Source organism: Parathielavia appendiculata (genome assembly GCF_033297405.1).
Source record: "Parathielavia appendiculata strain CBS 731.68 unplaced genomic scaffold N657scaffold_58, whole genome shotgun sequence".
NCBI lineage: Eukaryota > Fungi > Ascomycota > Sordariomycetes > Sordariales > Chaetomiaceae > Parathielavia > Parathielavia appendiculata.
In genome coordinates, this window is record NW_026944277.1 from 11,787 (window position 1) to 29,750 (window position 17,964).

The window sequence follows — 17,964 nt, forward strand, 5'->3', positions numbered from 1 at the left end:
GGCAAGGAAGATCGCTTACTGTGCAGGATGGACAGGATTTGCAAGCCCAGAGAGATGTTGAGGTGCAGATACGGGCGGAAACACAGGCGGGCAGTGGTCGGAAGCCGAGGATCGAGACGCGCACGCGGCGTTGTGGCAGATGCGGCGAGCCTGGCCATAATGCACGCACCTGTCAAGGAGTTGCAAAAGTGCCCGAGGAAGACCATTCCGAGTAATTTCAATCATTTTTGTCAGTGTTGGTTGAATCATGTTGAAATTTGTTGTGCAGATGTGTTTTTGTGGGACGTTCGCATGTCTGGGACGTTCGCTTATCATGTACGTTACATCAAAAAAAATAAATTTGAAAAATTTACCGAGGTAGAATGATGGCATTTATGCTCCAGAGATACCAGGCTGAACCGCCCAAGAGGCACGAGGCTCACAGTGTGTCTGCAAATCATGGCCAAAACAGAGCAACAAACGGAGGGCGTTGGTTCGGGTTGGGATTCATGAATCACGACGTCCGCTTGGGCTGACTCACCGCGACATGTTAAGTCCTTAGATCTGTAGTAAATTTTCGTGCTCCCGTCACCAAAGACTGTTGTTGGTGGGGGGGTGGAAGGGGATGCTGGCCATTAATCACTGGGATTGCTGAGCTGGCTGGGCTGCCGCAGGCAAACTTGTGCGTCCAGCCAAAAAAAAAAAAAAGGGAAACATTCGTATTCGCTGGGTCCGTTCGTCGGCAAACGGGTGAATTGACTCGGCTGCTGCCTGGTGCTTGCGGTTGCCAGAAGGTAGAGGAACTAAGTGATGTTTTGGACCTGAAGATTCGTGGTTCGCACCCATGCCAAGGGACAGCGACCAGCTAGCTCATAATCAAACCTGGTCTCTGTTCCCAATGATATTGTTTGCCCGAGATCGCTGTGAGACAATCATTAATATTATGCTGTTCTGCCTCGGCGTTGCTGCATCAGCGGTAGCCGTCGTTCCATCGGCTTGTACTTAACCTATTAGCGTTGGTAAAATGACCTGTGCTAAGAGTCCGTTCCCCCAATGTCAGGGAAGACTTGTCACGGGTCAGAGGAGAGGACGCGTTGGCTCAGCGGCTTCTTGCGCCTGCTTTTTGTAAACAAAACATGTCCCGAAGCCATGACGCTCATAGTCACGCAGCTGTATAACGCAGGTCTCCCGTACAGGTTCAAGCAGAAGGTGGCTTTTCTCTTTTGAAAATCATTCGCATTGTCCATACTAATCAGTTCTCTTATGTACTTAAAGTGGGCTTGAATACAGAAGAAACGGTGCTATTGTGAGTTACCTTGCATTCCTATCCAGTCGTGCTCCGGTTCCCAACTCTCCTTCCCCGCCCATTCCGGCCCCACTCCACCGCCGCAGCCCCACAACGGCTCCGCCCTCCGCAACCCTCCGGCCGACCGACGTTATCACATCTACCACCTAGCGGGCTAAAAAACGTAGCCGTCAATCTCTCAATGCAACCAAACATCCCAAACACTTATCATGTCCACACTGCGTACACGATATATCCTTGAAAACTTGCTGCTTCTTGCACTTATGGCAGAAGTTCTTGGTCCCTCGCTGCTTGATGGGCTTCTCGACTCGTTTGCCGTCTTCTATCATTTGTGCCTCTTTGATTTTGCGTCGGAGATAAGCAAATTTCCAAAATCCACTTTCCTCGACTTCTCTATGCCTTGATGTAGATCTCTCTCGCGACACTTCGACGACCTCGCGCTCTTCCCCCGGACCGTCCCGGGTTCTTTTACGAGAATGCCAAGCTGCGTCGGGATGGAGAGCGTTTGCGACGGATACGACCGGTAAGACCCAGCCGCTAGTCGTTGCGGGAGCGGAACAGGAGGGATCGCGGGTATCCATAACTAAACGAAGTCAGTACGTAGGAGACAAGTGAGATAAAAACCATACTTTATGAGCTCTTCTCGTGAAACTTCTCTTGTGTAGGTCGGTAATGGTATAGCGGGAGTAACTCTCGCCGAGTGATTGCCGAACGACGCGCCCAATGGTAAAAGTGGTATAGCCCAATAATTATATACGCTGGTGAAGAACAGATGTAGGCAGAGGCAAAGACAAGTCCGAGAATTAGGAGCTTAATAACGCCCACGAACGCTTTGCGTAGAAGCCAAAACCCGTCGATAGTATCATGATACGCATCTGATGCTATCAAAGGGAGCTTCTCAAGCCATGTGCCCGCAGGTGAAGGCATTAGAGACACCTCATAGCGAGAAAGGAGCGAAGCAGAGGCAGCGTCGAGACAAGAGGACGAGGGTCTAATTGAAAGTGGACGGAGAGGAGCCGGCTCTTGAGCTTTCCAAACATCACGTTGCTGCGACCAATACTTTTAAATTGACGGCCGCCGATCCCTGTCGGGCCATTGGGAAGCCCGTTCTAAAGCGTTTGGCGAACAGTTAAACGCATTCCGCATTTCGTCTTTGTAATTTGTGCGTGATACGCAGTGTCTACAAGCAATATATATGTTCAGCAGTATATAGGAATAGTAAGAAACGGTGCCAGTGCCAGTTGCCCGCCTCTGGGAGTACCGTCTGGTCGTGCTCCCGGTCCCGCCCGTGCATCGGAGCATCTCCGCCGCCACGGGCCCCACCCAATCCGCAATCCCCACTCCTCCCCGACCGCACCCGTCTGGCCGGCCGACGCCGCGTCACAGCCACCTTTCGCACCCATTACGGCCCTTAGCCTGCCATTGCAACCCACCATGCAACGCATCTCTAGTAATCCAGCCGCTGTTAACGTGTCCGATGATACGTTTGACGGCCAAGTTCTCGTTGCGATGGATGAGGTCAAACTCGTCTTTGTACCCCGGGCATTGGCGTTTTGCTCCAGCGCACCCGGTTGCATGATGGTTTAGTTTCATCGCACTGAGGATAATTCGTCACTACGTCACCGCGGATGAATCTAAACTGACACGGAGGGCGTACATACCTTGATGTGCCGAAGCCGGCACATCTGGCACCCCTTGGAGGGCTTGCCGGGGTGCACCATAGTCAGGTTCTACTTAGGGTGCAACAGGTTGCGATAGGAGAAGCTAGTGCGGGAAGTTTTGGGTTCCCAACCCCAGTGGCAGCTGATATGTAGCCTCGAACCTGGAATTTTGAAATCTGTAAGTCAAAGGATTTCACAAGAAGTTGCGCCAAAGTCCCGATTGCCAGCGTGAACGTGCCTGAGATTTGGCGGAAGGATTGTCGCGCTGGGCCTCTCCGGTGACTGATTCTTACTTGAAGGAACGAGAGCCGAGGTCGACAGGCCAGGATAAGACGTTGCTAGGCGCATAGGGTAAGGGCAGGGGGTCTTCAGGTTCATACATCACCCTGGACTTGGAGTGAGATATACCGGAAGAGGTACCATGTAGGTGAGGATGGGAGCTGCTCCGGGACGATGGGAAGTAGTGCTGGCGTTTGCGGACTATTTAAGTAATTGAGCGGACGCACACCGGTTGGGTGCAGTCAGTGAGAACCATCTCCCTTATTTCCTTCTTCGGATGTCTAATACAGGAGAGTAATCGACGATGTAAGAGGGTTGCAGTTCAAGCCCGTATTACCCTGGTGGTTAACATTTCACAAGTTGGTGGCTGGGGGACGATGTTGATCGGGAGAAGCTTGTTGACAGGGAAGGGGAAGACGAGCACTGTGGACGGCGGGGGCGGCCGGGAGAGCGCTTGGCTGTTGCTGGTGTCAGCCGGCCGAGGGGCAAAGAACGGGAGCAAAAGAGGGGACAGACAAAGGAGGACGAGGTTTTAGTTGGCTCTAGAGATACCAACTACTCCGAGTTTAAAATCGAGATTAAGACCGTAACATGGCGGTTGATTCGCTTAGATTCCTGGCCCCCTCAGAGTACTCCTCCATCTCAATCCCTTTCTCGCCCTCGCCCCCCGCCTCCGGGCGAATCAATCGTTGCCGTCGACTTCGGATCCCCGGCACCAGTTCAGCAGCGCGGACCCAGGACAGGAAGAAAGAGCCAAAAAGTCACTGTGGAAAGGAGGGACCAGGTGCGCATCGCCCTTGATCGCCTTGTTGTATACAGCAGGAGTTAAGACGAAAGGGCTCCAAGATCCTGGCTGATGAGCGGACTCCCTTGCCTCTTCTTCCTTAGCTCCGCCATCAACGGCTGGACGATAAGATATTCCAAAACAAGACCTGTACAAAGTAAACACTGAACCGGGTGCTGTGTTTTCCAGTCATGTACTGCGCCGACAACCGTTACTACGACCGCCGCGAGATTGACTGTTATCCAACTGCCAAAACGCAAGAGCAAGATAGTCGGCCCGGCGGCCTTGTTGTTGAACGGGTCCGACCTGATAAGGAACGCAACCGCACCGACGAGAACGGCGAGATGAAGAGAGACTGGCGTGGACCATATGAACTCAGAACCGTGCAGCACCCGACTCCGAATACCGAGGGAAAAATGAAGAATCTGGTGCCCTACGACAAGCACCCAGGAATACTTCAACGTCAAAGCTTCCCATGTCGACCACGCCGCTTCAGTAAACCTGTGGTAAGCTGGATATACCACTACCGTGATCTGTAGCTTGTCAGTGATATCCAAGGATGAGAGAGCGCTGGATTACCTCAAAGGCCTCGGCAGCAGAAGAGACACGCCTCTCCACGCATCGAAGAGCGCTGGCGCGTATGGGAGTCCGCGAGCCCAGGCGAACACAAAGGGAACCGCGACCGCGATCCCAGCACAGAACCAGAACAGCCAGCAGCCAAGCTGAACCAAATCGGGCCGCCATGCTGCTTCGCCTCCGGTCGTCACGTAGAGAAAAGATCGTATCGGCCCACGCAAGGCGTAAAGGAGCTGAAGAAGTGAAGGGACTGCAAATGCAACAGTCGCCCAGACCACTTCTTCGGGGATAACGCCCTGCATCTGATGAACGAATGACAGTGTGCAGTCGATGCGAACGAGGCATACAAGGCAAACGGGGCAAAGTCAAGGGATTCCCGTCTGGGGCGAAAGAGAAGGCAGTAAACAAGGCAACTGCTGTGGCTGGGAGGCGGAGATCTTGCAGGGAAAGTGCATATGTGCAGACGAGAGTGCAGCTTGGGGCTGGCGCAGCAGACATATATACACAGACCGTAATCGAGGACGAGCCGCCCTAGCCCTCTCGCGAGCAACGCGGGATGCTTTTCCTGGAACGTTCGCCATGGCAGGTGGTGTGCCGGAGAACAAGGGGCATCAGAGCCGTCACGGTTCTGTCCCGAGCAGCGCGGGATGGTTCTTAGCTTTCCGGATTCTCAAACCCATCGGGACACCTGGGTGCATGGCATCGGGTATTAGCGCCGAGCGCCCAGGAGTGGAAAGTGGCTACGAAGTGAGCTGCATTTGTTTCCGGGCGCTGTTGGTGCTCTCCCGAGCAGCGCGGGATTCCCAAAAAGGTCGATGCGGCAGGGAGGATTATGGCATTACGGGGGGGTGGGTGTCGGCAGGAGAAGTGTGCGCACCACACCACCAAAGCTGAGCAGGACCGTTATCCCTGCAGGAGCGGTGGTGCGCGGCGCAGCGCCAGGACGAGGACTCAAACACTATACCGAAACAGGGGGTCCTTCTGAGTGACCCCTTGATTCGGTATAGCGCCAGTCTTCCAGCTCAGCCCGAGCCGAGACCCAGGGAGTAGGCCTGCTCTTCTCCTTCCACCTCCGTCTCGATCTCCCCCATCCCCCGCGCCACCCGCTCCCGGTTCGTGGCCGGCCCTCAGCCATATACGCAAAATGGCCTCGCCGCCCCCCCGACGCCGATTCACATTTCAAGGCACGCAAAGACAGTACGTCGAATATTTGGAAAAAGAACTCCGTTCATGGCGGTCCCGTGCGAGAAGCGCAGAGAAGCAATTGGCTGTCCTCCGATCGCAAGCAGCGACACAACATTCAATTCCCGACGGGATTCTGGACCTCTCCTTTAAAGTAGAAACCCCAGAGACCTTCAATTACGACAACAGCACACCAATCGAGGGACCAAAATGGGAAGCCGCAACATCCGATTTCCTGGCCCGAGTGCCCACTACGAAAGCGCAATGGCTCCAAAGGAGGATGGAGGTCCAGCTTTCCACGCCGGAACAAATCATCAACGCCTTCCACCTCCTCACCTTTCGCCGACATCAAACGCGTTCCTCCTACCCTAGTGTTGAATTGGCGGCCAGTCCTCTCGAGGCCGTTGGTGCGTACAGAGACCTCCTTAGCTTCCTCCAAAGGGCCAGCAGGAGTTCAACGCAACTGTACAACTACAGCCAATTGTTGTTTTTCTGTGTCTGCTGTGTCGCCCGGGGGAATGGACTCACCGTCGAGGAGGTGGACGCGATCGTCAAGAAACAACTGCCAGAACGTGAGGCGAGCTCGAAATACATGTCGAGACTTCGAAGAGCTGCCCAGTGGACGGCTCAGTTAATTGACGAGTTAGAAGACATACTGGGACACTTGGCCCCTTCGCTCTTTCTGCTCTGTAAGTTTGTCGGGCCAACTGCACGAACTTACAACTAACTACAAGTGGGTGGTCCCGCGATGAAAACATATCGCGAGTATACAACATGGGCTGAGACGGCGGAGTACCTCGCTAGAGAGATCAAAGCGAAGACCAAGCCTCTCCTGCTGAAGCCACCTGACGAAGCACGCGTTTCCTTTTCTCCGGCATTTCTAATCGCATACGTCGGTCCATGGACGTGAGTCAACCTCTTGGTATCAACCTACCAAATGCCAACTCAATTTAGTCTCGACCAGGTAAATTCTGCCCTCGGGACAAGCCTTACACGAGAGAAATACGACGACAGAATTCGGACTCTGCGGGAAACAGAGGCTTTTGCTTGGGGGTCGTGTATGAGGTCCACCGCCGGTTCCAACGACGGGGCAAACTCGCCTCCTACGATTGAATCTGCCTCCAAACGCAGCCAGGAGGAGAGCGAGACGTCAAACATACAGCCTATCAACGCTAATGACGGGGAACACCAACACCACCCACATCACACAGGCGAGTCCCGATGACAGCTAAGCGACGACAGACCTCAGGCGGGACACGGGGGAAGAAGCGCGCCAGGCAGGGCAGCCAAACGATCTTGGTGCTGAACGCTCCTATACACGATGGTAGGGCTTTGCAGAACCGACTTGTTAGGCTGTTTACTCTGACTAACGATAGAGTGCCAGATCCCGCATTTTCAAATGCGAACGCACGCCCCGTCAAATCTGCCCCAACGATATTACTCGAGCCGATCAACACCAACCCGCAAGGCCATGACGGACTGGTATCGTCAAACCATTCAACAAAGCGACGGAAGACGAGGCAGCATGCGGCGGGTGAACTCTGTCACAGCAACTCGGAAAGGGCGGAGCAGACATCGGCCATGCACATCCGTTCCATCACCGCCAGCCGAGAGGAACGGGAGACTCGAAGCACCGGTCGAGGGAATCACGAACAACAACATCATAGCTCACAGCTGCCGGGGGTCAATCAAGCGGATGTCTTTGTGAGACCCGCGCTCTCACCGCACGGCCACGCTATGCCGGTTGAACCTGAGACCGGCGCCGGGAGTGGCCAGGCGCATCTCTACCCTTCTCCCATCGAGGCAAGTAGGAGGCCGACATTCCAATCTATCAACGAACCAACAACAGGTGCACTCTGCCACCGTCACCAAGAAGCGTCGCTCCACTTGCTTGCTGATGCGGCGGTGCGGGGGCAGGTGGAGCCGAGGCCTGCGGTTCCAAGCCGTGGGCAACACGACGTTGCCGTTGTAACAACCCCCTGGGATTTGCCGCGAGACGAATCCAATGTCCGGGGCCTTTCTTCACGTGACGTTGAAACTGCTGAATTACCGCTGCCAGAGCCCCTCTCGGATGGATCGTTTTTGTCGATCAGCTTTCTCAATGGGCAGGGAGCCGGGCAAGAAGCACCCAGCGGAATCGTTATGTCTTATGGGAGGCATGATGTGATGGCGCTCAAAACTCCACGTCAGTTGCATATGGTCTCAGGGGCAGCTGGGGAAGCCGCAGGACCGGATGAAGTGGCAGAAAGGTACTCTCCTCACCGCTCTGAATCATTGGATCACTTCATGAAGCAGGTTCTGGATCTCCCGGAAGAGTAACACGGATAGCCTTCCTATATAGCTTATTGCGTTTCAGTCGCACGCGAAGCTCTCCGCGTTGCCACCGTACTCCTCTTCTGCCATTGTCCCCCCTGTCACTGCGAGCTGAAAAATGCTGAGGTGGAAAACGATATCCCCTGTCAACGGCCGAATGCCCATTCCCTCGTCGAGATGAAGGATGGACCCGCATCCCCAATCGATCCGGACCTCCTCATCGCTACCCCAAGCGCGGACAGAAACCTGCATTGTGCGGTCGAACAATGGCACCAGAAGACTGGTATTACCCTCGTCCGTCCACAGGTTGTCCGGCGCCTCGAGCCGAAGAAATCGTGACTTTGACAGCGGAGCTTCAAGATCCGTGACGACCTTATGAGCTGCCTCTGCCCAGTTTTTAATATCGCTGGCCTTGTGAGCTGTGAGCGAGCAGTTCGTATATAAGTCGGCGGATTTCTTACCACTTCCTTCAAGACAATTTGGCGAACCTCTTCGGACCGTTCAGGTAGACGGTATCTATACAACGATCCATCTATGGGCGTTGGTTTTTCGATTGCCAATTGTGCTGCCACATCTGCCATATAGACGAAAGGAATGAACCTGTAATTCGGCGCCGCCATATTCTCTGTCCCTGTAGCCATGGGAAGTGAAGCGACGGACGACGTCTGAAGACACTGTTTGATGCCTAACTTGCGGGGTTTTGACTGCGGAGCAACCAACGCCGCTCTTCCAATTGGTCGGACCTCCAAGCAGACCACCCAAAATACAAACAGCCCCGCTGGCTGGGCCCGGCAGTCAGCAGGCTCACACCAGGTCAGGATCTTGCCCGGCTCAGGTGCCTGGATGTCACGAATTTCATGTTGACGGCAATGCAATTTGTCGTCTACCGACAAAGCCTGGGCAAATCCTGCAGTTTGCAGTACATGGTAGTATATGTAGGTGAAAAAGGATAATGTTGCCAGCCGACGGGCAGCTCATCCTCGCTGTGTATGCTCAAACTTGCAAACCCTGCAGACGCGGAACTTGCAGTACGACATTTCCAGATAAACCAGAATAGACCACAGTAGCAATCCTGTCATGCCCACTGGATGAGGGTGTTGTCTCCTTAGTCACAGAGATGGCGCCCTGTTTAGACCTCCTTCATACAGCTCCGGCACGTGTGCAACCGACAGTATCGACATTCCCAGATGAACCAGACAGGGCCGCAATACGAGATTTCGCAGGTCCATTGGGATCAACGTGTTGTCCGACTTGATCATGACGAATAAGTGTGCACAGTGCGCGGGACTGGCGAGTGCCATTCTGACTAACGTGTCGGGAACTATCATGTCAGCATGCTATGGAATTCCCAATTCTTGAGATGGATTATACTGAACTAAAAAGTAGAGTGCTGAAAGAAGACAGGCTGGTGTCGTGATAACTCGTTCGATGTCAGCACGCGAAGAACTTGTCAGCCTTGGGGAACTACTGGGTCCTCGCACCTGAGAAGCAATGGATGGAGAGTCCAGATGTTGACAGGCCGGTGTCGTAGAGACTTGCTTGCTAGTGGTGCATGAGCCGAAGACAAGATCGGGGCATAGTCGTTATCGCAGTGGCGGTGCTAAAATGGATTAGGGGGAGGAGGCGTTCTTATACCTGCCGTGGGTGTTCTGGGCGACCAGGGGCGACCACCAGGGTGGACCAGTCCATACGCAGGAACCCCTTCATCACCAGCTTCACAAAATGCCCATTGAACACCGTACATGCCTCACCGAATCTCCATGCAGCATCCGCCATAGCTCTCTGTTTCCGACCGGCATTGCCGTACTTCACTCGGTCTCCACGGCCATTGGACACAAATTCAGGATGCTACGCTTCGAATAGGCTTCACAGGCATCACCAACAGCTAGTGGAATCACCATTTCCCACTACGGTGTTCTGGCAGGGCATTAATGAATATTCAATCATCTTCCTCCAGGATCTCCTTCATGAAGTGATCTTGTCCCACGCGATTGTCTCCTCCATCGCCGCTAGCAGAACCTGGAGGCGGATTGCCCTCCAATGCAACCATGTCGGAGTCTCCCTTCGGCTTGTCCGTCGCGTCGTTCTGATGGTTGGCCTGCTCCTCTTGTCAGTCCAGCCTCAGTCAATGGGCTCAAGCGTAACTCACCGGGGAGTTTGGAGGACCCTGGGGCCCTGACTCATTGTCGTTCTGGTTTCTATCAGACATGGTGATGGTCTATGTATAAAGATGTCTGATGGTGCAATGGCTGGAATGGAGAAAAGAGCGGTACAAGATGTGGTAGCGGTGATGATGCTGGAGTTGTTGACGGGAAAAAGGGCATTGTTATACCTGTCAGCCGACGAGCTCAGATCTGAGCTGATTAGACGACGGACAAGTATGAACAGACGTTCCCGAACCAAATTGCATTCTCCTTTCACAACTCCCCCCACGTTCACGTCGTGGCCGATCATGCAGGACCGGGTACGCTTACCTTGCCAATGCACCAGAACGAAGCCATTGACCACTAAGACGTCGTGAAAACTTCGGTCAGTTCTCCCCGGCAACCGAAACTGGAGAGACGCATATGCGGACATGATTGCGGGTCGACAATCGTTGTCTCAACCATGTATCTTCATCTTGGAGCAATCCCTGCGAACCACCGTGCGTGACTGACATCTTGACTGAATTGCGTTGAAGGATGGGCTGCAGTCGGGGGTACCTCTCTTAAGACACTCTGCATGCAACTAGTTCAACCTCTTGACCGCATCGAATTAAGGTGAGCGGTCTTTGATGCACTGAGCCATGAGCGATCTCCACCGGGTACATGATTTGGCCTTTCGACCGGGCCGCCGCAGTGAGCAAGACTAAAGCCTGACTTCTGGATCTGTTGACAAGGACCTACGGAATGAACCAACTATCACAGCATTGGAGTACTGTTAGAGGTGCCTGCAGCTTGGTAAGGAATTGCTCCATTCCACGTTGGTGAGATCGGCGGAGGATTTGACCCGAGAGTGAAACCCGGTGAGTGAGGTCCAGCAATGAGGAGGACAAGTGTCACAAAAATGCGATCCCTGAAAGTGTACGGATCCGTAGATGCGGAGCTAACTGGCGGCATGGATCACAGAAACGTGATGCTCGGCAAGTGCCGGCAGGGCTGAAGCGGCGACAGGGATCACAAGATTGTGATCCTTGCCGATGGGGCCTGTGAATGAATCGGATCTCGCAAATAAACGGAAGTTAGCAAACGGAAGCAAAAAACGGAAGTCAGCAAACGGAACTTAACAAACGGAAGCCAGCAAACGGATGCTAACAAACGGAACCGCCGACGGAAAATCCCACGAACACTGCAGAAACCCAAGGAGCCGTTCAATACCCCGCATCGTTGTCATCACCGGGCAGCAGGTTACAACAACGCAGTCTCCCATGGCATCAACAACAACGTTCGCGTTGGACGTAGCCGAGAAGGTCTCCTCGAGGACGGCTTCACCGTTTTGGATGACCCACTAGTTGGGGAACGTATCACGGAGATGGCGGAGAGAGGCTTCCCATACTTCACAGAATACGGCTTGGATTTCTGCAAACAGTTCGCTTTTGATGAGGTAAGGAAACGAGCCATTCCATCTCATGGGAGCTACCTAACAAGCCTTAGCGCATCCGGTCCATCCTTGAGGCCGCCTTCGAAAAATGTAGCCTTGGTCATTGGCTAAGATATGAGGAATTCCCTGGACATATTGAATGCTTCAGGAGGGGCGGTCGAAAGGCTGGTCGCCTCGTTCTGACGGTTCATCTGTGGGCCAAAGGATCGCAAGTAGCGTACTATGCCGGTTCGCACCTTCACGACATGGCAACTTCGAGGGGAAGACGGTCTTTGCATGAAATACCGCTTTCTGAGTTGAGTCGTGTCGGCTCTAATCCTAAGCACAAAGAGTTCCCAGATGGTGGTTTGTAAGTTGCAGCTCTATCCCGCGGTGTCGTGTTCTAACCTTTATAGAGCGATCCTTGACGCGCGGCTTGGCTTCGAAATCAAGCAAGGATATGCAATCACGTTTCTATTTGCGGTGGACGAGGTAATCGCCAACTGGGCTAAAATAGTCCTTCCTTACTCAGAAGCCTTGGTAGGAAAAGTGTCTGAAATGGGGAGGGAGAGCAAAAAAATTGGGCTGAATTTTACATTTGAGGCTTCCCCAGGAAGCAGAGGTACATAGCTGACATCATGGGAAGTGTAATAGTGTAATGATGTTGGAAAACCAACAGCCCCGATCCCAGGGTGATCACACGATTAAAGGTCACGACAGTGGGCTGGGGTGTTCCAGAGCACCAAGAAGGGATTGATTCTCCTCTAATCCAAATTGATCCTCCTTGGGGAAATCGCCTTTTTATAGCTGGAAGGAGACAGTGTGCCATGATATGACGGCTACGTCAGAGACTGCTTCATGCGGATAAACCAATTTTGACCGAGAGTCTTCCAAGTCCGTCAACCGGCCGTCATAGTGATAGATCTGTGGTGTTCGAGAGTCTCCGGGGCCGTCAACGGGGCTCTGCCCGTCATACTTCCAACAAATGGGCTGGCCCCATGATGGCCTCGGTAACCCTCGGCCGTGGTGTCATGACAATCTCATTTTGAGGCAGGCAGTGTCTGTGTGTTCTGAAGCATATAAGAGCTGCCCTCTCTTCCTGTCATCTAGTTATCTCCCTTTCTTTCACTCTCCATTCGGAGCAATCTAGTCAATCATTACCTCGCCTTGTGCAACATCAACCCGTGGACCGTAACAAGGAGTTTTGATATGCCAACACCATCACTATTTAGATTGCAGCATAATGGTTGTGCAATCCCCATGCTGGGACACCGTTCATAATCTGCAGAATCGGAGCATCAAATGTCCCCGAAAGGTCCAGATGTGCTTGACCGTCCTGCAGATGAGGTTGGTCGGACGCCATCGCGCCTTGGGCTCCCGACGTCCCCATAACTTCATTCACCGGATTGACAATCTTGTGGCCATCCGTCGACCAAGTATTCACCCATGCAGGTACACCATTCAAAAATGCAAAAGAGGAGCATCGAAGGCTCTCAAGAGGTCCGGCTGCGGTTGTGCTTCCATGGGGTAAGACACATCCGTGTCAGTGCCGGCGGTTCCAACAATGTGGGGAAAAGGCGGCAATGCTGAAAGTGATTGCGTTGTAAGCCGAGCTTGAACGGCTAATTCGGTCTCGATCGAGCGGCTGTGAAAAGGCGCACTGTTGCTTTGCAAGTGAGGTTGGCTGTCGATTACCGCATCTTGAGTCCCCGACGCCTCTGAATCCAAACCTGCCACCCCAAACTTCCGTTTCTTCAATGCAAGGTCTAATTGCGCATCGGAACGCTCGCGCAATTCATCGCATGTTGCCCTGATGAAGGTCATCTTCCTTCCACTCGTGCTGATGTGCTTCTCAACATGTCTCAAAAACTCGCTTGTGAGCCTCATCACCTTGAAACACACCACACATACTTCCTCGCATGGAACATCTAGATGTGTTGTCAGAGGCAGTCTGCGTGACAAATGGAGCTTGAGACTTACGTTGCTGATAGTGTCGCCGGAGTGCCTGCTTTTTCCATAACCGTCCTGAATGTGGACATGTTCCGTCGGGACAATAATGTCCCCCGTGGCTTTTATCTTTTCCTATCCTGCTTGTTGGATTGCCGAGATCATTGTCTTCATTGCCTCGATTATCGTCGCAATCGCTTTGGCCACCTCGATCGTCGCCGGTGCTCCAATGGGCTTGGCATAGTTCGGCTTCGGCTCGCAAACGCTGCTCGCGAGACTTGTGAAATGTCAGTTACAGAGCAACATAGACTGGTAGGCGTGCACTAACCCGATATTCTTGAAGATGCTCATGCAAACCACCTTCTGTTTGGAAGAGGGCCGAGCAAGCACATCGTGCAAGTTTTGAGATCTCGTACGACATAATGGGCAAAAGATGGGATGGACAGTGAGAGGAAGCGAGGTCCTGTGGACCCGGAATGAGTCGGGAGGATATCGGAAGTCCAGCCATTATTCCGCGGCTAAAGGCCTCTGGCACATGATTGGTCAGAACTGAGCCATTTGAGCTGTTTAAATACTTTGCAGTTCCATGCGGACCATGGCAGAACAGATCAACGCTTTCCTCGACAAACAGCGCCTTTTCTCTTGCCTCTCATCAAGTCAAATCTCGAGCGATCGTGAAGAACGTCGTACCCTGTCCAAAGTAGAAAGATGGGCAAGTGTGAGACTTGCGGCGGCGCCAAAGTCGTCAATGGGATTTCCTGCCCTACTTGCAGCGGCAAAGGATAAGAATCTGTTAAGGTGATCACACATCAAGACGTATGCAGACAGATCTTCCAACGTCTGACCTATTACAGGCTGGCTATCTCCTCAACCACAGAACAATAACAACAACGAGGACGAAGGAGAGATGGAACTGTGCTGAAAAGGATTCGCTTGAAGTGCATTTGCATGTGTTAGGCGCTCTCAATAGAGATTGTGTGACCTCTTTCTCCCACTATCAATGTTGGCCGAAGCCGGCCGCAAGAAATCTTCGGTGCCTAACACGATGCTCGAATGGGTGGCGGAGTGCCACCGTGCCCAGCAAAGCTGAGTGGAAGTTTCCCGATATAGCCGCCCTTATCCGAGGGCTTCCGCGGGCCACAGCCCCGTGCAACGGAACCCCAAAGATCACTCCAGAGCATTTCCCCTCTTGAACCCGTGGATCATGGCTGGCAGGATTGGGGCTCGCTGCCACAGGAGGGGCGTAAAAGATCTGGTCGTCGACGCAGACTAGTGCCATTGCGCTCCCAGTGAGATACCGCGATGAAAGACCGTCCACAAATCCGATATAGGGGTAGATTACACTTTGCAAGGAAAATCAGGGTCCTTGAGCAGTGCATCCTCGCCGAGGCCGCGATTGACTACGATAGTCTTGACTGCACGCTCCAGCTCGGCGCCGTCGAACAGCTTGCCCTAGATGGTTACGCGAGGACTTTTCTTCTCGAACCCCTTGTCGGACAGCGTAGTGTAGGCGTCGATGTACTCGTCGAAGGTCATGCGCAGGCAGCCCAGTCAGGCATCCCATCACGCCCTCCGAGAAGAAGTGTTACGGCTGGCCGAGGAGGCGCGAGAGCTGAAGCAAGAAAACGCTCTCGCGCTGACTGAGGGGCATAGCTGAAAGGAGAAGTGCGGAGTTGAAGAACTCGTCAATAACTCAAGCTAAGAAAGGAGTCCAGGACGCCAGCACTACTCGTACCTTCGCGGGCTCTTCCGTCGTCTGTTTCACTCGAAAGGGCTCAAGTACGACAATGTCTTTGACTGGACAGAGAAACTGTTCTACGAAATGCAGAGCAATGTCAACAACACAGCGCCTTTGATACAAATGAAGCTACAGGGGCAAGCGGCCGGAACGCCTTTGACGCAGAAGAAGCCACAGTGGCGAGCAGCGCGACACCCAAAAAAAGCTCAAGAGAATTCGGCAACGGTGAGGTGGGTGAGTGCAGCGCGACAGGCGCGCGAGCGGTAGGCTGGCTAGCAAGGCACGGAGAGAGAACCCTCAGGAATCAGCCTTCAGGGGGGACAGGAAACGGCTGAAAAGTTTCGCACCAAGGCCCCTTTATCCCCAGCACGATCCTAGATGTACATAGCAGTTCAAGGAGCAGAAATCGAATACCAGAGGCTACAGAATGAATTCATTGCGTGAATACTGCCGCCTTGCGACCCGCTCTCGCCTTGCCATGCATGCCTGACCGCACCCCTTATTAGCTGATGGAATTCGAAGTCTGTGACGTGCCGAATGAGGCGCCTCAGGGGCCGGCGTGGGGCGGCCCCTCGAGAATTTTGGACAGAATTGTCGCCGACATTAACCAACTTTATTAACTCAGGTTAACGATTCCCGAAAAACGTGAACCGCGTTTAACACACCAGTCACTCGGCCACCTTGCCACCTAGCAGTGGTAACAAGCACATGCAACCCTCTTTGCCATCTCCTGGCAAAGCATGTGCCATCACGAGGACCTGGGCGGGGCAAGGCCGAAAACGGAGCGGGCATTCGGTTCCATTCCAAATCGCGTCAACATCCAATAATTTGTACTTGATCGGCAAGCTCCGCAGGAGTGATCATTTCGCCATCCAGCTTCCCAGGACTAACCTCAATGTACAGTCTGCCCTACCCGCTCCCACCTAACTCGCCACCCTGCTCTAGCTTCCAGAGATACTCCTCCACTTTGTCTGCATCAAACCCGAAGGCAAGGCGCACCATCTCACGCAGGAGGCCCCTATCAGCCTGCTGTAAACGACCTAGGCTAGTGAAGCAAGCATATATCCTTGATGCTGAACTATTCAAAGTGTCTGCAAAGGACCCATCAAGAGCTCGGCCCTCCTCCTTCAGTTTCCTCTCGGCCTCTTGGAACTTCTGGCGGTAGATTCGTCGAGAAACGTCTTGCCGTAAAACATTCTTGTACGCGAGATGGCTAGGATTTCTGAGAATGTCCTCGGTGTCTGGTCCTAGTAAAGGAAACGGCATAGGGTAGCGGTTGACCTGCCACGGAGCAGTCTGCGCGAACTCCCAGTCGATAATGGCAACAAAATTGAAGTTATCATCCACGATGATGTTCTGAGTGCCGAGATCCATATGGTTGAGGGGGAATTGTTCAACGGTGTCGATGTCTCCGAACAGGGTAGTCTTGCCCAAAATGTCGCGAAAGACCAGGGCACCCAGCCTAGTGGATGAATCCAGCTTGCCGGCCGCGGCATTTGCAACGGCAGTGAAGTACTCAACTGCTCTAGAGAATGGACCGGCATCTCTGAGCTCTGCAGCGGAGGAAGCAGCTAAACTGCCTATAACTGGTTCTCCCGACGGGGAAATAGAGCAGACAGCGCCTATTTGAGGATATGCAAGAGTGGCTAGTTCCGCTTGAACCGTTGTCCACTGCATCATGATGTGTTCTTGTGTTGCAACCTGAACCAAGTCAGTGGATTTCTATTCAAAACGCGCAGCGGCGAAACAACATAAAGCAGGAGATGCGATAGAAGTGAGATCGACTCCGGAGATAGCATGAGACTTACTGGCAAATTACAAATATCGAATTCGACATCTTGCAGGGTATTTCCATAGAAGCCTTCCAAAAGCATATATGCAGCCCCGACATCAGCAGCAAGCTGTGACCCCGGGCCCTCGTATGCGTATAGGCGAGGGATAGGAATTGCAGACAGTCCTTGCCTCACAAACTCCATTGTAGCGACCTCGCACGCGATGCCATATGCTTCATCCTCTTCTCTGACGGTAGCCGGCACCTCGGGATGGCGGGGCAAGCGGACCCGGGCAATGACCAGGCTGTCGTCCTCGGCAATCATCTCGAAACAAATCCAGTACTGGCCCGCCGAGAATGGCTCGCTCATGATGACTTTTTGCCCCTTGATACGCTCGGCATGGCGCAGAAGCGCAGGCTTGTCGATGTTGTCCAGCGCTGCCTGCAAACGTTCTTTCATGCCGTTGTAATCCCACCCATCGAAAGAAGTCCATCGCCTGCTCGGCAGGTTCATCGAGTTCCGCATTGATGGTATCGAGAGAGGAGATTTGCGGCATCTAGTAGTAAGTCCTCGTAAGTCGTTGCAGAGCTTGGAAATGTGAACAGCGGGAGAGATGAGGGCACTGGGGATCGTTGGCAAATTGCTGCGGAAGACCCCATGAGACCACGAGGCTTACTTGTTTTCCATTCACCCTGGCCTGTCCCAGGGTTCGTTGCAGAAAAGATGTAGAGGGTTATCACAGGAGTGAGGGAGGCCAACAATATAGGTACTGTATGATCTGTGTGGTTGTGCAAGGAGAGGACTGGAGGGATGGATGGATGGAATTTATTTCGCCCGGAGGCACGAAGCCTAAAGGGCCTTGGCACGCT

General features: G+C 53.3%; 11 protein-coding genes across 11 annotated transcripts; 6 read left to right on the forward strand and 5 right to left on the reverse strand.

Annotated features, from left to right (window-relative positions):
• Window positions 1–1,128: 1,128 nt before the first annotated feature.
• Window positions 1,129–1,443, forward strand: N657DRAFT_685424 (uncharacterized protein; the record flags this gene model as incomplete). Its single annotated transcript, XM_062796776.1, has 2 exons — window positions 1,129–1,188; window positions 1,312–1,443. The coding sequence occupies 2 exons, from the start codon at window positions 1,129–1,131 to the stop codon at window positions 1,441–1,443; spliced, it is 192 nt and encodes a 63-aa protein (XP_062641929.1).
• N657DRAFT_406048 (uncharacterized protein) lies at window positions 1,355–2,118 on the reverse strand. Its single transcript, XM_062787224.1, has 2 exons — window positions 1,915–2,118; window positions 1,355–1,868 (listed from the first exon to the last, which is right to left on the reverse strand). Exon 2 carries the CDS (start codon window positions 1,864–1,866, stop codon window positions 1,456–1,458), a length of 411 nt encoding a protein of 136 aa, XP_062641930.1. The 5' UTR covers window positions 1,867–1,868; window positions 1,915–2,118; the 3' UTR covers window positions 1,355–1,455.
• Window positions 2,119–4,200: 2,082 nt separating this feature from the next.
• N657DRAFT_638230 (uncharacterized protein) lies at window positions 4,201–4,735 on the forward strand (the record flags this gene model as incomplete). The annotated part of the gene is made up of 3 exons (XM_062791568.1): window positions 4,201–4,471; window positions 4,506–4,515; window positions 4,549–4,735. The coding sequence occupies 3 exons, from the start codon at window positions 4,201–4,203 to the stop codon at window positions 4,733–4,735; spliced, it is 468 nt and encodes a 155-aa protein (XP_062641931.1).
• On the forward strand, window positions 4,733–5,604 carry N657DRAFT_406068 (uncharacterized protein). Its single transcript, XM_062787225.1, has one exon. The coding sequence runs from the start codon at window positions 4,916–4,918 to the stop codon at window positions 5,477–5,479; it is 564 nt and encodes a 187-aa protein (XP_062641932.1). The 5' UTR covers window positions 4,733–4,915; the 3' UTR covers window positions 5,480–5,604.
• N657DRAFT_406666 (uncharacterized protein) lies at window positions 5,605–6,833 on the forward strand. Its single transcript, XM_062787226.1, has 2 exons — window positions 5,605–6,456; window positions 6,502–6,833. Exons 1-2 carry the CDS (start codon window positions 5,730–5,732, stop codon window positions 6,675–6,677), a joined length of 903 nt encoding a protein of 300 aa, XP_062641933.1. The 5' UTR covers window positions 5,605–5,729; the 3' UTR covers window positions 6,678–6,833.
• Window positions 6,742–8,156, forward strand: N657DRAFT_406941 (uncharacterized protein). Its single transcript, XM_062787227.1, has one exon. It carries the CDS (start codon window positions 6,989–6,991, stop codon window positions 8,084–8,086), a length of 1,098 nt encoding a protein of 365 aa, XP_062641934.1. The 5' UTR covers window positions 6,742–6,988; the 3' UTR covers window positions 8,087–8,156.
• A 747-nt stretch (window positions 8,157–8,903) lies between these two features.
• N657DRAFT_651575 (uncharacterized protein) lies at window positions 8,904–9,386 on the reverse strand. Its single transcript, XM_062794191.1, has one exon. The coding sequence runs from the start codon at window positions 9,379–9,381 to the stop codon at window positions 9,190–9,192; it is 192 nt and encodes a 63-aa protein (XP_062641935.1). The 5' UTR covers window positions 9,382–9,386; the 3' UTR covers window positions 8,904–9,189.
• Window positions 9,387–10,019: 633 nt separating this feature from the next.
• Window positions 10,020–10,289, reverse strand: N657DRAFT_685425 (uncharacterized protein; the record flags this gene model as incomplete). Its single annotated transcript, XM_062796777.1, has 2 exons — window positions 10,020–10,178; window positions 10,230–10,289. The coding sequence occupies 2 exons, from the start codon at window positions 10,287–10,289 to the stop codon at window positions 10,020–10,022; spliced, it is 219 nt and encodes a 72-aa protein (XP_062641936.1).
• Window positions 10,290–10,687: 398 nt separating this feature from the next.
• N657DRAFT_667302 (uncharacterized protein) lies at window positions 10,688–12,689 on the forward strand (the record flags this gene model as incomplete). Its single annotated transcript, XM_062795392.1, has 4 exons — window positions 10,688–10,724; window positions 11,529–11,662; window positions 11,713–12,008; window positions 12,055–12,689. 4 exons carry the CDS (start codon window positions 10,688–10,690, stop codon window positions 12,266–12,268), a joined length of 681 nt encoding a protein of 226 aa, XP_062641937.1. The 3' UTR covers window positions 12,269–12,689.
• Window positions 12,690–13,366: 677 nt separating this feature from the next.
• Window positions 13,367–13,979, reverse strand: N657DRAFT_533107 (uncharacterized protein; the record flags this gene model as incomplete). The annotated part of the gene is made up of 3 exons (XM_062787750.1): window positions 13,367–13,566; window positions 13,619–13,862; window positions 13,914–13,979. Coding segments are annotated over 3 exons (510 nt in total), but the record flags the coding sequence as incomplete, so codon positions are not given.
• A 2,135-nt stretch (window positions 13,980–16,114) lies between these two features.
• Window positions 16,115–17,891, reverse strand: N657DRAFT_651579 (uncharacterized protein). Its single transcript, XM_062794192.1, has 4 exons — window positions 17,772–17,891; window positions 17,736–17,738; window positions 17,132–17,651; window positions 16,115–17,024 (listed from the first exon to the last, which is right to left on the reverse strand). The coding sequence occupies exons 3-4, from the start codon at window positions 17,606–17,608 to the stop codon at window positions 16,233–16,235; spliced, it is 1,269 nt and encodes a 422-aa protein (XP_062641939.1). The 5' UTR covers window positions 17,609–17,651; window positions 17,736–17,738; window positions 17,772–17,891; the 3' UTR covers window positions 16,115–16,232.
• Window positions 17,892–17,964: the final 73 nt, after the last annotated feature.

What these genes read in the sequence shown, in the direction of transcription:
- N657DRAFT_406048 (XM_062787224.1), bottom strand. Translation starts at nt 1,866, where the DNA reads ATGGATACCCGCGATCCCTCCTGTTCCGCTCCCGCAACGACTAGCGGC.
- N657DRAFT_406068 (XM_062787225.1), top strand. Translation starts at nt 4,916, where the DNA reads ATGCGAACGAGGCATACAAGGCAAACGGGGCAAAGTCAAGGGATTCCC.
- N657DRAFT_406666 (XM_062787226.1), top strand. Translation starts at nt 5,730, where the DNA reads ATGGCCTCGCCGCCCCCCCGACGCCGATTCACATTTCAAGGCACGCAA. An exon ending in CCCTTCGCTCTTTCTGCTCT is followed by an intron (nt 6,457 to 6,501) that starts GTAAGTTTGTCG and finishes ACTAACTACAAG; the next exon opens with TGGGTGGTCCCGCGATGAAA.
- N657DRAFT_406941 (XM_062787227.1), top strand. Translation starts at nt 6,989, where the DNA reads ATGACAGCTAAGCGACGACAGACCTCAGGCGGGACACGGGGGAAGAAG.
- N657DRAFT_651575 (XM_062794191.1), bottom strand. Translation starts at nt 9,381, where the DNA reads ATGGCACTCGCCAGTCCCGCGCACTGTGCACACTTATTCGTCATGATC.
- N657DRAFT_651579 (XM_062794192.1), bottom strand. Translation starts at nt 17,608, where the DNA reads ATGAACCTGCCGAGCAGGCGATGGACTTCTTTCGATGGGTGGGATTAC. An exon ending in TCGATATTTGTAATTTGCCA is followed by an intron (nt 17,025 to 17,131) that starts GTAAGTCTCATG and finishes GACTTGGTTCAG; the next exon opens with GTTGCAACACAAGAACACAT.